This window comes from Nyctereutes procyonoides, unplaced genomic scaffold, assembly GCF_905146905.1.
Source record: "Nyctereutes procyonoides isolate TBG_1078 unplaced genomic scaffold, NYPRO_anot_genome, whole genome shotgun sequence".
NCBI lineage: Eukaryota > Metazoa > Chordata > Mammalia > Carnivora > Canidae > Nyctereutes > Nyctereutes procyonoides.
This window is the reverse complement of record NW_026575142.1, coordinates 12,241,513-12,259,811: the sequence shown is the minus strand read 5'-3', so window position 1 is coordinate 12,259,811 and position 18,299 is coordinate 12,241,513. Positions and strand designations below refer to the sequence as shown.

Genomic DNA, 18,299 nt, shown 5'->3' with positions numbered 1-18,299 from the left:
GTGCTCCCTCCCTCCCGACCAGGGTGGGGCACTGGGATGAGGGACTCCCAGAAAACATCTAAAAGAGAGAGAGCAAGAGCTCCCCTGTCTGGAGAGACCAAGAACAGCAGGGAAGGGGGGCGGCACAAGAAAGAGGCCTGGGTGCCTCCAGAGAACTGCAGAGCCATCTGTCTGAAAAATTGAGGATGACAGGCCTTTAAGTATTCTGCAAGTCTATAGCTATGTCTGTTTCCTTTCTTCTTTTTATTACTGTATCATTAATGTTCCTTTTTCTTGTTCTTTTGAAATAACTAATCCTTTTAATTTCGACTAAAAGAGTGAATGGACAAAAGTTGAGGATCATTTCTCATTCAAAAAGATAACTGAGGGGTGCCTGGGTGGCTCAGTGGTTGAGCGTCTGCCTTTGGCCGAGGGCATGATCCCAAAGTTCCAGGATCGAGTCCCACATCGGGCTCCCCGCAGGGAGACTGCTTCTCCCTCTGCCTGTGTCTCTGCCTCTCTCTCTCTCTCTCTCTCTCTCTCTCTCTGTCTCTCATAGATAAATAAAATCTTAAAAAAAAATAACTGAAAGTGTCCAGTCAACTACTAAATATTGTGATGGATTAAAAAGAAAACAACATTTTTGTGGCTCCCATATTTAACTTATTTTGCACACATATATAATGAGCATCCTTGTAACATCCAAGCCTAAGAATACTAGCAAGTGCCATCCAAAGACTCAAACAGGCTGCATCACCAAAAGCAACTTATAAGAGTCGCAAAGTCAATTTCACCAATATTTTTTTTCACAATTAAATAAACTATTGTTAGAAATATGTGAAATGTCCCATAGACTACTGACTTCCTCTTTCTTTTTGGTTTCAGCACATCTGAAAAACAATCAATAGTGTAAGCTTTCTGGTCCACTGCTTTGTGCCTTCTACTCAGTAAATTTAAAGACATTGAACGAGCCATTTTTTTAAATGGAGGACTAATATGCAAACGTCCTATGAACCTGGCTAACCCACCACCGTCTACAAGGGAGGCTCAAACAAAGAACAGCATGCCCTCACCATCTTCTTGCTAGTATCCTGAAAAGATTAAAAAAAAAAAAAAAAAAAAAACGGAGAAGAGATATCAAACCAGAAGTACCCAACATTCCTCTTACATTTAGTTTGGTCTGTCCAGAAGGTTTTGGTTTCCAGTTGAATACGGGACACCTAGCAACATTAAAAGGACCAACTGATGAACATGGATGAACAAGTCCTGTGTTTGCAGATCCTGTTTAGTGTTCTTTCTCAACTCTGCTTTGAAAGTTGGAAGAAGGATAAAGAGACTTTTTCTTTAAAGAATATAAAGCAGTATAAATCCAGCCAGAGGGGTACTTGGGTGGCTCAGGGGTTGAGCATCTGCCTTCAGGTCAGATTGTGATCCCAGGGTCCCGGGATCAAGTCCTGCATCAGGCTCCCCACAGGGAGCCTGCTTCTCCCTCTGCCTATGTCTCTGCCTCTCTGTGTGTCTCTCCTGAGTAAATAAAATCTTTAAAGAAAATCCAATGAGAATTTTACCAAAAACTTTTCAAAAAAGTTACGTTGACAAAATCAACCAATCCCTAAGTAAATATGTCCTGCCCTTAACATGCAACAATACTGCAGGAATATATATTTTTTAACTTATTTTGCATATAATATATATATGTTGCCTCCTTTAAAGACTGAAGATAATAGACAACAAAAACAATCTAAGACAGATTTCGAGATATGTTTGCTATTGCTAAATAACTTGATTAACACATTGTAAAGCTATAGGAAAGAATAATGAGTGCTCTAGGTCTCTACCCTGAAAATTGTTAAACTACGGAAGTACCAGGGCGCCTGGCTGGCTCCATTGATAAAACACGTGACTCTTGATATCCAGGTTATGACTTGAAGCTCCACACTGGGTATAGAGATTACTTAAAAATAAAATCTTCTAAAAAATTAAAAATAAAGAAGTTAAGTACCATGGTTTAAGAAATATTTATTCACTTAAATATTTTTTGAGCACTTACTACATGTGAAGCACTATGCTAAGCACTGAGGACAAAGTAAGAATGAATGAGTCTTACCTGACAGAAATCATCAGCCTAGAAAGACAGAAGGATACATAACTACTGTGAAAGGAACACACTGGCAAATGCCACAGGAGATGTGCAGATAAAATGATAAAGAATTCAGAAGACAAGGGATTCATTTTGAATGGGTGGCAGGGGGCAAGGGGTACAGACTGCAGTACTGAACGGAAGGACAGAGCAAGTGCTGCAAATACAGAGAAGGGAACTAATAGGGGAAGCTTGTGCAAAGAAGAATCGGCAGGAGTTGGTACAGAGGCAAGGGAGGGAGGATGGAAGAAGGCAAGCTAAGGATCTGGTGCTGGGAACATGTGCCACCTGGAGTCCACAAGAAATCCTGACAGAGGGCACCTGGGTGGCTCAGTGGTTGAGCACCTGCCTTTGGCTCAGTTCATGATCCTCGGGTCCTGGGATCAAGTCCTAATCAGGCTCCCCATGGGGAGTGTGCTTCTCCCTCTACCTATATCTCTGCTTCTTTCTGTGTCTCTCACGAGTAAATAAAATCTGAAAGAAAGAAAAGAAAAGAAAAGAAAAGAAAAGAAAAGAAAAGAAAGAAAGAAAGAAAGAAAGAAAGAAAGAAAGAAAGAAAGAAAGAAAGAAAAAAAAAAGAAAGAGAAAAAGAAAAAGAAAAGAAAAAGAAAAAGAAAAGAAAAAGAAAAAGAAAAAGAAAAAGAAAAGAAATCCTGATGGAGATGTAGAGGGGGTGCCAGGGCAGGGCTGGAGACAGAGACTCAGGAATCACCCACACAGTATACACTGTGGAAGTCTGAATACTCCCGAGCAAGGAAGGGAGGCCAGTTCTTGAAAAGCAGACATTTCGGGCAGCAAAAAGAGGAAACTGAGGCATAGTGAAAGGGGAAGAAAAGGAGTAGCAGAACACAATGTCTTGAAAGACAAGAGAAAAAAGTTGCAAGAAGAAGCAGTCAAAAATAGCAAAGAGGGGCACCTGGGTGGCACAGTTGTTTGAGCGTCTCTTGGTTTCGGCTCAGGTTGTGATCTCAGAATCATAAGATCAAGCCCTACATCAGGCTCCATGTTGTGTGTGGAGTCTGCTTGAGACTCCCTCCCTCTCTCACTGCCCCTCCCCACTGCATTCTCTCTCACCCTCTAAAATGAATAAATACATTCTTTTAAAAAGGGCAGAGAGTGCAGAAATGTGCAGAAAGATCAAATATGAGGACTGCGGGAAAGCCACTGATTACTGGCTACTAACTGATGAAGCACTTAGGCGAAACAGAAGCTGAAAATGAGGTAGTAGCTGTGACAGGAGGCACTCCTTGACCAAACCCGAGTCAGGCTATCCCAAGCTCTCTTCTTGACTAGCCTCAGCCCTGTCCCCAGGCTGCACCAGGCCCTGCAAAGCCCTTTGAGCAAGAAATCTCCTATGGCAGTTTAAAGAGAATCCTCCTACCTTCGCTATCCAATCAAATTCCTCACCCCTGAGCCCTGATATCTCATCATTCTGGCCCGTCCTCACCAAAAATCCTGTTGGGTCAGTTTAGCAAGAATTCCCCCTCCCGTCTCCCCTTAGCCATTTTCCATCCTGACACACACACACACACACACACACACACACACACACACCACTATAGATCCTCCCTGCTCTCATACTCAGAGGTAAGCCCCATCTCTTTTTCCTATTGTCCTAGTCTTGACACGTATCACGGTAGTCCTGAGTCTTCCTTGTTCTTTAAACCAGTGTCAGAAATCCTTTGTTCATCAGAGTTGCCCACCTTTCTTTTTCTCTAGTGCTTAATGATATTCCCAAGCACCTATTACAGTCCCCCACTGGCTGGGAGGAGACAGGGTAGACAGGGTGGAGGAGGAAGCAGCCATGCAAGGAAGAGGAGGTGGGGCCCAAAAAACGCTAATAACTCACGCTGGTACTTCAGAGGGTTCCAAAGTTGAGGAAAGGCTTTCTCATGTTGACTAGGAAAGCATGGCTGTAATGTAAGGGAAGTGGTCCAGGGCAGAGGAGGAAACTAATGAGACAAGACAGAGAAAAACAAATTCCTCTGCTTATTGTCTTCAGTCCTCTTGCATTATGCTTTTTTGTAGACCACCTCATTTCTTTCTGGAACCAGGAGAGGTATTAAGAAATAACAAAAATTTTTCTTTGATTCATTTAAAAATATGAATGTTTAAACTGTTTGTATCTACTCTTCTAATACCCATATGACAATATCAGGAATGTCTATGTAGCATGCAGATTTATTATTATGAGAGAAAGATGGTATGTTTTCATCTTCAGACCTCTAAAAGGTTAAGTTAGCCATTTTCATACTGAATTCCTATTCAATTTGATTATGTTCCCTACCGTGAGAGTAAAACGTGAACAAACCAAGCTAATTTATGTGCAATTCCTTTGTACTGTTGAAATGAAAAGGAACAATAGTTTAATGAAGTGGAATTTGTTATCTAATTATGCCAAATAATTTAGAAACATCTGCCGATGGTTAGTAATACTACAGTTAAAACCTCAAAGAATCTGCTCCCAGAGAGATTTCCATTTTACTCAAGCCCTTGTGAGCTTCCACTTGGGAAATCCGTATTATTATAGTATGGAACCATCAGATGAGAGAATGGCACATTTACTGCATTTAAAAAAAAAAAAAACAACAAATGAACAAAGAAGTGAACAGTAGAAGGTGTGTACATGAATTGAGGCCTTAAAATTAACTCCCAAATTTAAGAAATCCAGAAGACTTCTGTAATATGCAACATTCATTCAAGCATTTATTGAGTAGCTTGGATGCATCAGACACTCACAGTTTTTAAGGATACACAGAAGAGGGATCCCTGGGTGGCGCAGCGGTTTGGCGCCTGCCTTTGGCCCAGGGCGCGATCCTGGCGACCCGGGATCGAATCCCACGTCAGGCTCCCGATGCATGGAGCCTGCTTCTCTCTCTCCCCTCTCTCTCTCTCTCTTTCTCTCTCTCTGTGACTATCATAAATAAATAAATAAAAAATAAAAATAAAAATAAAAATAAAATAATAATAAAAAAAAAAGGATACACAGAAGACATCTACAGCTTTCACGTCAGGGAGCTTCATCTAACAGGGAAGGCAAGAGAATCCATCTACGGACCACCCTATCACCACAGCGTAAGTGGTAGGAAAGAGAAGTGTACGGGACACAATAGTTACAGCAAAGGTGTAACTAACTCACAAAGGGAGACTATTCAGGCGGAGTTTTACAAAGTGTGTAGAGGTAAGCAAGTGCAAAGAGCAGCTTTGGGAAATGACTGTGCCAGAGGCACACTAACTACAATCCCTTCTGGAAACTTCAAGTAGTCCAGTAAGGCCAAAGCACAACCTCTGAGGAGGAAAGAAGAGGAGATGAGGCCAGACAAGTAAGCAGGGATCCTATTCTAAAAGCCTTATATTCAAACTAGGGAATTTGGACTTAATCTTAATGGTGACAGGGACCCACTGTTAGACTAACCAAATTCTAAGAGGCATAAATTTCCAATTATGGACTCTGACACAAAAATAATTCAAAATAATAAAGGAAGAAAAAATATAAATGAAAGCAAATGTTTAAGCTGACTCAAGGTGGGGTGCCTGGGTGGCTCATTTAGTTAAGTGTCCAACTCTTGATTTCGGCTCAGGTCATGATCTCAGGGTCATGGGATCGAGCCCCGAGTCTGGCTTTGCACCTTGCAGGAAGTCTGCTTGAGATTCTCTCTCCCTTTCCCTCTGGCCCCCCTTCAGGCACATGTGCATTCTCTCTCTAAAAAATAAACAAACATATAAACAAACTGATTCAAGGTTGTCCACAGGATAAGTATATAGATGATAGTCCATCACTATCACTATACTTATTCACTCAGTAAACCTGGACTGAATACCTGGGACATAGCAAACATTGAGCTTATAGTCCTTGATATATTTTAAGGGCTAAGAGGCAGGGGCTAGATCTGATTAGAGTCTAGATCATCACCCAAAGGAGAAGCATTGCTGATTGGTCAGTGTACTTTACATTTCAGAATACAACAGGAAATATCAACTGTTCAGAGCTATCAGAAGTCTATCTGGTATTCTTTTTTTTTTTTTTTTAAGATTTTATTTATTCATGACAGAAAGAGAGAGAGGCAGAGACACAGGCAGAGGGAGAAGCGGGCTCCACACAGGGACCTTGACGTGAGACTCAATCCCGGGTCTCCAGGAACACACCCCAGGCCGAAGGTGGCACTAAACCACAGGGCCACGGGGGCTGCCCCTATCTGGTATTCAATGTATGTCCCTGAACTAGGTTTCTACCAGAGCATTACCAAAGTCTAAAATGGCATGTGGCACATATTTAGCCACACACATAAACAGAAATATTGCAGAACCATTTTCTCAAGTAGGTCAACAGACTTGTGAAAACAACTGCTATCTTGGATCTTTGCTAATATCAACAATAACAATAATATCAGTAACAATATTAGCTACTATGTGTCTTCACCACTGTATCAGGAACCTTACACACATGATCTCATTTATTTCCACACAGAAGGAAGAAGGGAATAGACCTGGTTCATATATAATGAAAATGAGACTAGAACATAGAGCTGACACTTGGCAGAAAAAAGATTAAACAGAGCCCTTTACACCAAAATCCAAGCCCTTCCCTCTACACTGCACACTATAGAAGTATCCTCCACAAGCTCCCCATCCCACACAGTAAAATCTGATCCTTACCATGGTTTGTTTATAAGGCCCTACATAGTGACCCCAAGACTCCTCCATTCCCCAGGGACCTCTCTGTCTCATCTCCTATCACCTCCCCCTGGCTTACTCTGCTCCAGCCATGTTGCCCTTCTTTCCCCCACATACTCCCACCTCAAAGCTCATTTCATGAGGCAAGGAATGTGGGACTCATTCCCTCACATCCTTTGAATCTCTGCTCCAAATCCACTTGGCTGTGAGGCCTTCCCTGACCATGCTGCACATGGCTAGCTCCACCTCCTCATCCTGCTTTATACTTCTTCATAGCACAAACCACCTGGCACAGTAACATTTTTTTAAAGATTTATTCATTTTAGAGAGAGGGAGTGCACGCCTGGGAGCATGCAATGGGGAGGGGCAGAGGGAACGAGAGAGGAATTCAAGCAGACTCTGCTGAGCTTGGAGCTGACCCAGGGCTCCCTGAGATCAGGACCTAAGCCAAAGCCAAGAGTCGAATGCTTAACCAACTATGCACCCCTCCCCCAGGTGCCCCCACACTATACATTTTTTATTGTCTGTCTCCTTCCACTGCAAACATAAGTTCCTTGAGGACAGGAACTAATACATACCTGGCACATTTTAGGTCCTCGATTTCTTCAACAGATGAGTAAACAAATCACAAAACAAGAAGACCCATCCCAAGCCTCAGAGCTATCTTCAGAAAAATTAGGAAACAGTATACCTCCTGTTCCTCCTTCCTTCTCTCACTCTATGGTACATCCATTCCTTGCCCCTGATCCCAAACACCCTGGGCTCTTACATTGTTCTGCTTATTACACCACCTACCTCAGGTCCTTCTTAGTAATGCCGTACCCCCTACCTAAAAACCAGCACTTTCTCTTATAGCACAGCTCCCTCAATCAAAATGCTTGCCCTGTCTACTTTAAGATCCTCAGTCCATAAATTACAGTCATTCCCTCATGCTATGTGAAGGTAAGTATCTAGAAATAGCATGTTATTCCTCATAGGTAACATGCTAAGAATCCATGCTTTAATTGTAGTATCATGATATTAAATGCATTCACTACGGAAGGTCTGCAGGGGAAATACTTCAGTCAGGCAGATATTTATACACTGCTCAAATGGATACCTATGCCGCTTACCTATCGGGCTCATGCCCTGATCTCAGGGACCTGGGTTCAAGCCCCGCAGGGGGCTCTGTGCTCAGTGCATATCCACTTGATTTCCTCTCTCCCTCTCTGTCCCTCTCCCTGCTCATCAGAGTGCGCTTGCCCACGCGCTCTCTAACAAATAAACAGAACTCTAAAAAAGAGATTAGCAATTTAAAGAAAAGGTCAAGTCTGTGGTCATGAAAATCTATTCATGCAGAGATACGATTCTTGGACTACATCTTTTCTTCTATTTGTTTTACACCATGAGATATACATGGTCCCGATGAAATCCAAAGGTTAAAAAGTACAAGTGGAAAGGGAAAGGACAACCTTCGGAGCAGCTAGAGGAAACACAATGAGGTGGCCCCCTGCCAGGCTACTAAGCAGAGGGCCCACACCGGGCCTGACTCATCTTCCCTTCCCACAAATTCCTCAACTGTCTGCATTAATTCTTTCCAAGAAGTGCTTACTTTTCTAAATTTAAAACAACTATTCAAACAGGCATGAGCATTTCTACACTATCAATTTTTTTGTTTTGTTTTAGTTTCTTGGAGAATAAAAGAGAAAAAAAAACTTTCTAAAAATGTGAAAAGTTCTAAAAGGTTCCTGGATATAAAACCATTATTTTTAAAATAGTCATTTCTGTTTTTTAAAGTTTAAGTGAAGTAAACATTTCTTCTATTCCATCTGGTCCTCCCCCCTCCAGGTAATTTTTAAATTAATAATGTTTCAATTGAGACAGAATTCACACACCATAAAATTCAGTCTTTAACATATACAGGGAAATGTTTTTTTTAGTATATTTACAAAGTGTTCATTATGGTTTTTAGAAATAAGGAGCCAAACTAAGAAAGTATAACTATTTTTCTATCAAATATGTTTTTTTTTCAATATAACTTTTCAGTGTAAAATACACTCACCATTCTGTTTCTTAGTTTCTTTTTTTTTTTAAGAGAGAGATTTTTAATTTTTTTTTAATTTTTTTATTCACTTATGATAGTCACAGAGAGACAGAGAGAGGCGCAGAGACACAGGTAGAGGGAGAAGCAGGCTCCATGCACCGGGAGCCCGACGTGGGATTTGATCCCGGGTCTCCAGGATCGCGCCCTGGGCCAAAAGCAGGCGCCAAACCGCTGCGCCACCCAGGGATCCCATAAGAGAGAGAATCTTAAGCAGACTCCTGACACTGGGCTGATCCCACCACTCTGAGGTCATGACCGGAGCCGAAATCAAGAGTTAGACACTTAACCGAATAAGCCACCCAGGCACCCCTATGTTTTTGAAGGATAGTAAGATTATATTAATAAATAAAAATCAAAGGTTATGGGAATCATTTACTATGTAGGAATAACTTATGACTGGTAAAGCCAGGCTCAACGATTTGTCTTGAGTTGGGTTTGGGCAGAAAGTTCAGTGACTTCATTTAGTTTATATACTACAAACGAATAATAAAGTTTTTTATTTTTATTTTTTTTTAAAGATTTTATTTATTTATTCATGAGAGACACAGAAGGAGAGAGAGAGGCAGAGACACACAGGCAGAGGGAGAAGCAGGCTCCATACAGGGAGCCCGACATGGGACTCGATCCCGGGGCCCCCAGGATCACACCCTGGGCTGAATGAAGGCGGCGCTAAACCGCTGAGCTACCTGGGTTGCCCAATAATAAAGTTTTTAAAGGTGCTACTACTGATACTTTATATAAAACTGAGAAAACATCAATTACTCATGTCAAAGGATATTACTATTACTATAGAGATTCTCATGAAGAAAACAATTAAGAAAAAGTGCCTAGCCGTCTGGGTGGCTCAATCGGTTAAGCCTGACTTTGGCTCAGGTCATAACCTCAGGTGCTGCGCTCAGCAGTCAGCTTCCTCTCTCCCTCTGTCCCACTCCTGCTGCTCTGCTTCTCTGTGTGTCTCTCTTTCTCAAATGAATAAATAAAAAAATTTTTAAACCCAAAAAGACAAAAAAAATCTTCTTGCCAAGGGTGGGATTTTTTTTTTTAAAGGTAGACAAATAGGGATCCCTGGGTGGCGCAGCAGTTTGGCGCCTGCCTTTGGCCCAGGGCGCGATCCTGGAGACCCGGGATCGAATCCCACATCGGGCTCCTGGTGCATAGAGCCTGCTTCTCCCTCTGCCTATGTCTCTGCCTCTCTCTCTCTCTCTCTCTGTGACTATCATAAATAAATAAAAATTTAAAATAATTTTTTAAAAAGGTAGACAAATACTGATCTAAAAGAAATTGAAACTCTTATTGACAAATATGTCACATTTTTATAAATTATACATATCACTCTATCTTCAAAGATCAGGATGCTAATAGGATTGTTACTGCAGGGACATGTCATTCAAAAGACTACATTACCAATATTCCTTTTATACTGTACACAGATGGTAACTATCAGAGTTATGGCAACTATAATTCTTTTATCTCTCTTACATAGTATTAAATCTCCACACATTAAAAGAAAATTTTAAAGCTGAAATATTAAGCTTTTGATACCAGTAAGAGAATATGCACAAGTATTTACATAAGGATGGTGATTTTAATGACAGCTGAAAAGATGAAACATTCTAAGAAAAGTAGCTGTGCTCTCACCACTAGACCACCCTGCTGCTTAGGTAAGTCCCTCTCTTGTTCTTAGATGAGCAACATATGAAAAACAAAAATGTCAGCAAAGACTGTATTCAAGTGGAGTTTCCCATAAAATTAGCTTTAGGGCAAATAAATCATAGTGAAAATGCAGTTGATTTGTCTTTTTAAAAACAAATTTTAGGGGCACCTGGCTGGCACAGCGGGTAGAGCATGCAACTTGTGATCTGGGGGTTGTGAGTTCGAGCCCCACACTGAGTGTAGAGATTTACATTAGAAAAGACAAAAAATTTTAATGTCAGGACAGTCATAGAAAATTAGAAATTTTTCCAACTGTATCACAAAGAAGGCACCATTAACCATTTAACTGCTCCAAAGGATCTCTAGAAAGATGCCGAAAGGCAGGTGCAGCAGGCAGCAAATTGAAAAGGTTTCCATGGCAGTATGAGTCTGCAGAAAGGAGGTCAGAAGTCACAGTGAATTCCTAAGTATCAGAAGGGATCTGTGGCAGTGATGATAGTGACTGGTATGAAAGGAAAAAGGAAAAAGAAAAAAAAGGGGCGAGGGGGCAACGCCTGAGCTAGTTCTACCCAGATAGAGTTATTCAGGGTCCAGCCAGCCCAGCTGGATTTTAACCGAGTTCCCAGTCTCAGCATTTGTCTGAGCTGTAAACCACAGCCCCATTTAGCTATAAATGACAGACATTCCTGCCAAAGGATAACCTGGCAGGATGCTTTTTCACCCAGCTCTGTCAAATAGGGCTTTATTGGTATAGACAGTCAAGGCGTTTGTTAGGTAAACGAGCTATAAAGTCCTAAATTAGATGACCTGAGACTTTGTTTCTAGTCCAGCAATTGTTAGAGAACATGTGCTTCTCTATCAGGAAAGTTCTAAAAAAAAAAAAAAAAAAAAAAAAAAATCCTACTGGAAATAGGTAGTTAGGTGCATACACTATAGTTCTGGAATATAAGCTCCAAGAAGACAGGGACCAGGTCTCTTGCACATTGCTGTAGATTTATGTTGAACAGACGAGCAAGGTGAGTGAGCAGAGTATGAATTACATTTGGATGATGTTTAGGATTTGAGGATTTAAAAATTATTTGAATTGAAGCAGATAACAGAGGCATACTCATCTACAAGGTGGAGAAAAATGCTAGCAAATACCTGAACCTTCAAAAATGCATATTTTCAACTCCCAAATGGGACTGTAAAATCAGGAAGTATTGGGATCTAGTTCTATCACAGATAAAATAGAAATGTGCATTAAAAATATCTTTTTAAGCTGCAAAGGTGATTAATAGTGAAGACAAAAGGTAAGACAGTTGTCACTCTTCAACTTAACTTGTCAAGTATTTCTGAGTTGCTACAACGTACTTAGGTAAAAGAAAGTTAAATATATAGATGTAAAATTGTATTAGGTAATTTTAGAGGTTCTCATTTTTTTTAAATGAAGCTTTCACTAACATCCTATAAAAGAACATTCTTTACAATGACAAAAACAAAACCTGGATGCAAATGGAAAACATAAAGAAAAATAAAACCAACAACCTAAGGGCACCTAGGGGTGGCTAGGTCAGTTGAGTGCCCTCCTCTTGATTTTGACTCGGGTCATGATCTCAGGGTCATGATTCTTTCTGCCCCATCCCCCCCACCACAACCTGCACTTTCTAAGGAAAATAAAATAAATCTTAAAAAAACAAACTAGACTCTATTGCTGGCAGCTATGCACTGAATTGTGTACTCCAATAAATTCCTATGTTGAAGCCCTAACCCCAATGTGATGTTATCTGCAGAGATGAGCCTCTGGGGAGAAATGAGGTGAGATGATGTCATGAGGGTGGGGTTCACATGATGAGATCAGTGCCCATAGAAGAGACTGGAGACCTTGCTTTCCCTCTCTCCACTACAGGAAGACACAGCAAAAAGAGGGATGTCTGTAAACCAGAAAGAGGGCCCTCATCAGGAAGTGAATATGCTGCTCACTACTAGTCTTAGAATTCCCAGCCTCCAAAACTTCAGGAAATAAATGTCTGTCACGTAAGCCACTCACTTTATGGTATTTCACTCCAGAAGTCCAAGCAGACTTAGGACACTGGCCTTACCAACTAACACACCCATGATAGACAAGATAGGGTCCTGGCAGTGGTTGCTTTGGGAGGATCTCAATTGAGCTCTGACGCTGATAACTGTTTAGTTACATGTGTCCAATTTCTTGTCCCTATTTCCTCTTTACTATTATCTCACAAAACTTTATTATCTCATTGCTCCTCTGCTCTAAGTTGGTTATTAAGAGGAAATATAAAGGGATAGGAGGTACTTCTGACTAGTTAAAAAGTAGTACAGTTGGGGCGCCTGGGTGGCTCAGTTGGGTAAGCATCTGACTTTTGGTTTTGACTCAGGTTATGATCTCAGGGTCATGAGATGGAGCCCCGTGTTGGGCTCCATGCTCAGCAGGGAGTCTGCTTGAGATTCTTTCTCTCTTTACCCCTCCCTCGTACACCCTCCCCCTACGTCCATGTGAGTGCTTGTTCTCTCTCCCTCTCTCTAAAATAACAAATAAATCTTTTTAAAAATAGTAGTACAGGGGATCCCCGGGTGGCTCAGCGGTTAAGTGCCTGCCTTTGGCCCAGGGCGTGATCCTGGAGTCCTGGGATCGAATCCCACATCGGGCTCCTTGCATGGAGCCTGCTTCTCCCTCTGCTTCTCTCTCTCCCTGTGTCTCTCATGAATAAATAAATAAAATCTTTAAAAACAAAAACAAACAGTAGTACAACTGACTCTTGAACAGAACTACTTATATGTAGACTTTCCTCCATAAAACCAGTACAGTACTTATAAATGTACTTTCCTCTGATTTTCTTGATAACATTTCTTTCATTAGCTGACTTTATTGTAAGAATACAACATATGATATATATAACATAGAAAATATGTGGTAATCAACTGCTTATGTTACTGGCAAGGCTTCCACTCAACAGCAGGCTATTAGGTTTTTGGGGAGTTAAAAGCTAACACTTAGATTTTGGACTGTGTTGGGGATCAGCACCCTTAATCCTCATGTTGTTAATGGATCAACTGTCATATCTAAAATAAAATCTATTTCTTCTAATGGTGAGGACTGCTCTTAATATATACAAAGGCTATTTTGAGCAATCCCGTATTTAATACAATGGTTCTCAAATTTAAGGATAACAGAATCACAGGGGAGTCCCTTTAAAATCCCCTTCTCCTAGAAATGCAGATTATGTGGACCTAGGGGCAATGGAATCCACATTTTTTTAAATTATTCATTTGAGAAAGAAAAAGAAAGAGAAAAAGGGAGTGCACATGTGCACAATAGCAGGGGTGGGGGGGCCAGAGAGAGAGAGAAAAACAGACTCCTCAATGAGCAAGGAAGCTGATATGGGGCTTGATCCCAGGACCCTGGGACCATGACCTGAGCTGAAGGCAAACTTAACCAACTGAGCCACCCAGGCACCCCAGGAATCTACATTTTGGACAGAGATGACTGATGAGTAGTGTGCAACAACTACTACTCTATCTATCATTACTGAAAAACAGCCTGTGCACACAGGTGTAGTTTCCTTTATAACAGGGAAATTATTCTTAAAAACCTGCAACCAAATTAGATTTTGTAAATTAAATTCTATTTTTCCACAAGCTGACTTTAAAATCTTAAAGATACTTTATTCATTCTGAGCGGTGGGAGTTGTTTCTTTTAGCTTCTTCTTGAGGTCAAATCCATGCCCTTCCTTTCCCCAACCCTACTTACGTAGTTCAAGATTTAATAATTTAGGAATCCTTAGAACCTTATCCCTTACTCTGCTTCTCCCTAATTTGTTTATTCACTGAGAATGTCAGCATTCGAAGAAAAGTGGCTGATTCATAAACCTTACCTTTGAAAACACACCTGAAAATGCAGACTCTTTAAAAAGGAAAATGAGGGGCACCTGGGTGGCTCAGTGGTTGAGCGTTTGCCTTCGGCTCAGGGCGTGATCCCAGGCCTGGAGATCCAGTCCCATATCGGGCTCCCCGCAAGGAACCTGCCTCTTCTCTCTCTCTCTCTCTCTCTCTCTCTCTCTCTCTCTCTCTCTCTCTCTCTCATGAATAAATAAGTAAATCTTAAAAATAAAAATAAAAAACTAAAAAGGAAAATGAATTTCGTGAAAAAACAAAAACAAAGAAACCTCTCGTCTAAGGGGAAATTTACTCCTGGAAATATTACTGCTGTGTATCAGCTACAATAGTAGAAGAGAAACACTTCTTCAAAAGAAAATATCAACTATGATTTAAGCCATCCACCATTTTTAACTTTTGTACAAAAAAGTCCACACTTAAGAAAAAAAAATGCTCTACTACATGGTGCAGATGAGACACAAAGTATTAGAAAAACAACAGTGAGATTTTTATTTCTTTCAGAGAAAGAAGAAACATTTTTTAAAGCACCTAGGGATGGGGATCCCTGGGTGGCCCAGGGCGTGATCCTGGGGACCCAAGATGGAGTCCCACGGCGGGCTCCCCGCATGGAGCCTGCTTCTCCCTCTGCCTGTGTCTCTGCCTCTCTGTGTGTCTCTCATGAATAAATAAATAAAATCTTAAAAAAAAAAAAGCCATTTCTAGTACTGTGGGTATTCCGGCAGAGTAAACATACCCCAGACTGCAGACTGGCAAACTGTGTTCTAGGCTCGCTTCTGCCACAAAAGGGCCATTAGAAAATAACCTGCCTGCATCTAAATGTAATGTATACAATAAGGTGGCTAAATAAGGGTAACTCTTCGATTCTAGCAGATTGATTCACTCTCAGTATTTATATGAAAAAGCATTTGTGGTATGTGATGCCTATAACTTGATCAAACGATGCAATTAAAATGTAACTGGAAACTTCATCTTGTGAGTCACTTACTTACACCGCCCCGGAGGCCAGCAGTGTCCCATCAGTACAGACCATACACACTACTTTGAACATCTAAATTCCCACATACGGAGTTTTCTTAAAGGGAGGTGCGTGTCCACCACGGTCTGCGTCGGCAATTGGAAACATTGTATCTTTTCAGCCCCTCTTCCCAACCCATTGTCATCACAGACTCCAGGCGGGGGGGGGGGGGGGGCACCTTCAAGTCTTAACCACTGAAACAATAGTGTCGCAGTAATTACATCACAGAGATCACATTTCTTTCCTAATACCCTCAAAGTTATTCTTTGAGATCACTTATCACCCAGAAACCAACTTTCTCCTTGCGTGCTCTCGTGATTTGTCAGCGCAAACATTTTCCATTGTAACAAATATTCGGTTCACCACTTATCCTGGGCTCCAAATAAATAAATAAAAAATAAATCAGCCGTCCCAAAACCCAACAAGGCTCCGCGCGCCTGCATCCGGCAATTTTCCGGGGAGGCTGGGATGCACAGACATCTTGCTCGAAAATGAATAAACTTTCCAGGATCTTTATTTACTGACTTGAGACACGTTAGGTCTGGAAACCACCCGCTAACTTGGCTCCCAAGTCGGCACGTTAGAGCGGCCTCGGGTCACCCATCGGCCAGGGCGGGCGGAGGGAGGCTGGCGGCGCGGAGCCGGCCCGGGGAGCACACGCCCAGCGGCCCTGCCTGCGGAGGAGACAATGGGAGAGGCGCGAGGGAGCCGGCCCGCGCCCCCGCCCCGCCCCGCCCCGCCCCGGCCCGGCCGGGCCCGGCCCGGAGCCCCCGGCGCCCCCCCGGCGCCCCCCCCGGCGCCCCCCGCCTCCCCGGGGCGCGGCCCACCTGCACTCACCGAACAGGGTCAGGGCCATTGTACGGCGCTCCCGGCCGCTCGCCGCCGCCTCCCGCCGGCGCACGCGCTCCTCCCGGCCGCCCGCAGAGGAGCGCCGCGGCCCGGAGCGCTCGCAGCGCGGAGGGCGCGGGGACCGGAGGGGCGTGGTGGGGCGCGGGCGCGCGGGGACGCTGCAGGCCGGGGCGCGCGGCCACAAAAAGTTATGTGTGCGTTCGCGTCGGGCGCACCCGCGCCGGGGCAGACCCGCTAGCCCGAGGCGAGCCGGCACTTGTCGCGGCCATCTGTGCGCCACGCGGAGCGCGCGCGGGCGGCGGTACCTGCGAGGCGGGGGGCGCGGCGGCGGCGGCGGCGGCGGCGGCGGCGGCGGGGAGGAGGGGCAGCCTCGCGGGGCCCCCGGCGGGGCGCGCTCACTCCGCAGCCCGCGGCCTCGCCGGCGCCATCTTGCGACAGCGTCTCCCCCGCGGATCTGCCCCTGCGCCTCCTCGCGCGACCCCCGCGGGCGGCCGGGCCGCTGCGTCCCCATAGCAACGGGCGCGCGCCTGAGGGACGCGGCTCGGAGGCGCGCGCCAGGGGCCGGGCCGCTGCGTTCCCATAGCAACGGGCGCGCGCGCCGGGGGCCGGGCCGCTGCGTCCCCATAGCAACGGGCGCGCGCCGGGGGCCGGGCCGCTGCGTTCCCATAGCAACGGGCGCGCGCGCCGGGGGCCGGGCCGCTGCGTTCCCATAGCAACGGGCGCGCGCCGGAGGCCGCGGCTCGGGGGCGCGCGCCCCTCCTGCCCCAGGGCTGGGAGGAGGGCAGCCGCCCGCTGGGAGGCGGCCTCCGGGAGCCTGGCGGGGCGGGGGCAGGGGCCGAAATCCCTGCGATTTTTCTTGAATGGGATTTGTGGAGGCGCGGAGAGGACGAGGGCCGAGCTGTTACTCGAAAGAAGAGGATGCTCCGCGAACTGCCGTCCCCAAGCCGGGAGGGTCATGCGGGGCCGGGTTCGCGCGAGGACGGATCTCCCGCCCGGCGCCCTCGGGGTGGGCGCGGGTCTGCAGCGCGTGACCTGGGGCTCGGGCCTCGGCTGGGCCCGGCCTTCCCGCCGGGACTTCGAAGCCTCGGGGGCCACTGATCGGAGGGGACGGGAGTCGTTTAAGAAGCAGCAAGGGATTACCTGCAATAATTTGATACCAGGCCAATGCTAAAATCTAATTTTCTTGCTTTTACTTGATGCCTCTTTGATATTATCTCAGGAAAAAAAATGCACGTTTCGCACTGATTGGCACTTCTATAACACAAAAGATTGTTCCCCTGAGCTTTTTGCATTTATCTGATAATCACTGGCAACATCCTTCTTTCTATGATGTTCTCCGCTCGCCTCTGTCTTTGCCTTAATTACCGAAAAGCCATATAACGCCTTGAGATGATCAGCCACAAGAGATGCTCTTGAAAAGCTCGGTTATGAGGTTTTTGTGTCGTTTTCATTTAATGTATTCGAAAATTCAGTATTCTCTACTTGCTATGTGTGTTCCCTCTGTTAAAAAAAAAAAAATCCCCGTTTCTTGTGTCTCTTAGGGATTGGTTACTGTTTCAGCATCTAATCCTGTAGATTTTCTCTTTGGTTCTCATGTCTTCCTAAATCATCTTTCCTCTTAACAGGTCCTCAGATTCCTTAATGTCATCTTCTGCTTCTCTCTGATTTTCAACTAATTCTTATTAGAATATTATATAAATATATCTTCTACTGAATGTGTCTTGAGGATCAAATCCTTACAAAAATTACAATTACTACTACAAACAGACCCACAGTTACTTCATCATCATTTCACAACAGACTCGCATCAGAAGAAAAAGAAAAGCCAGTTGGGAGGAGGAGCCAAGCCTTTTGTTTCGTGTCAGTTAACTCTAGAAAAAAGAAATAGTAAAATAATTCAACCTGAACACGCAAACGTATGAGATTCTGCGTGCTTGAAATTTTCTGATGAACTAACATGGCTCTCCTTCAGCTACTAATATCAAAATAAACGTTGAAATCCCCACAAT

At 44.0% G+C, this 18,299-nt stretch overlaps 1 protein-coding gene across 1 annotated transcript in view; it reads right to left on the bottom strand.

The window, feature by feature from the left end:
• CHN1 (chimerin 1) overlaps nucleotides 1-16,600 on the bottom strand; it is a 197,423-nt gene extending 180,823 nt beyond the window's left edge. The window contains exon 1 of the mRNA XM_055307689.1: nucleotides 16,279-16,600. Within this exon, the coding sequence (XP_055163664.1) occupies nucleotides 16,279-16,297 (19 nt within the window). The 5' untranslated portion in view covers nucleotides 16,298-16,600. The remainder of the gene's footprint in view (nucleotides 1-16,278) is intronic.
• Between the last annotated feature and the right edge of the window lie 1,699 nt (nucleotides 16,601-18,299).